Genomic DNA, 608 nt, shown 5'->3' with positions numbered 1-608 from the left:
TATAATGCTCATGTGTAATTTAGTGTTATAACCATTATCATTACGGTATTCATATTTCAATTATTATCAATAGATTCATACTGATATTACTTTGGTTATGTCACAATAGTCTCATGTAACCATTATTATTGATAACATCATAATTAACCAGCCTTAACCAGTACCCATTATCATATTACTCCATTATCAATCCATTTACGAATATTCTCCATATTCCACAATAATGACGACTATAATGCATGCAGCGCCTGTTATTACAAAAATTGTGACCATATTTACCATGACGTTATTTCCGTTACGTCCTCATGGAAACCGTATTCCTTCATATTACATCATCGCTCAAGTCACGACCCCCCTCCCCCCAGGTTCCACAACAAGGAGAACCGACCCAACTACGGCATCGCTGTCGCCAACCACACGTCTCCCATCGACTCCATGGTCCTCGCCACCGACCAGTGCTACGACATGGTTCGTGATCCTGACCATACACTGTTTTATGTTGATAGTGGATGGTAAATGTATAGTGTATAAGATTCATTATTTGGTTAGCCACTGAGAAGATTTAAAAATACTATAATTTCGATCAGTAGGTTTATTATGGAAAAATA

At 37.3% G+C, this 608-nt stretch overlaps 1 protein-coding gene across 1 annotated transcript in view; it reads left to right on the top strand.

The window, feature by feature from the left end:
- The window catches only part of LOC119591168 (glycerol-3-phosphate acyltransferase 3-like), a gene marked incomplete in the record, with an annotated part of 9,730 nt that overhangs the window by 4,582 nt on the left and 4,540 nt on the right, over nucleotides 1-608 (top strand). The window contains 1 exon segment of the mRNA XM_037939877.1: nucleotides 366-468. Coding sequence (XP_037795805.1) covers nucleotides 366-468 — 103 coding nt within the window.

This window comes from Penaeus monodon, chromosome 28 (genome assembly GCF_015228065.2).
Source record: "Penaeus monodon isolate SGIC_2016 chromosome 28, NSTDA_Pmon_1, whole genome shotgun sequence".
Lineage (NCBI taxonomy): Eukaryota > Metazoa > Arthropoda > Malacostraca > Decapoda > Penaeidae > Penaeus > Penaeus monodon.
The sequence above is the reverse complement of the archived record's forward strand: the minus strand, read 5'-3'. Positions and strand labels throughout refer to the sequence as shown.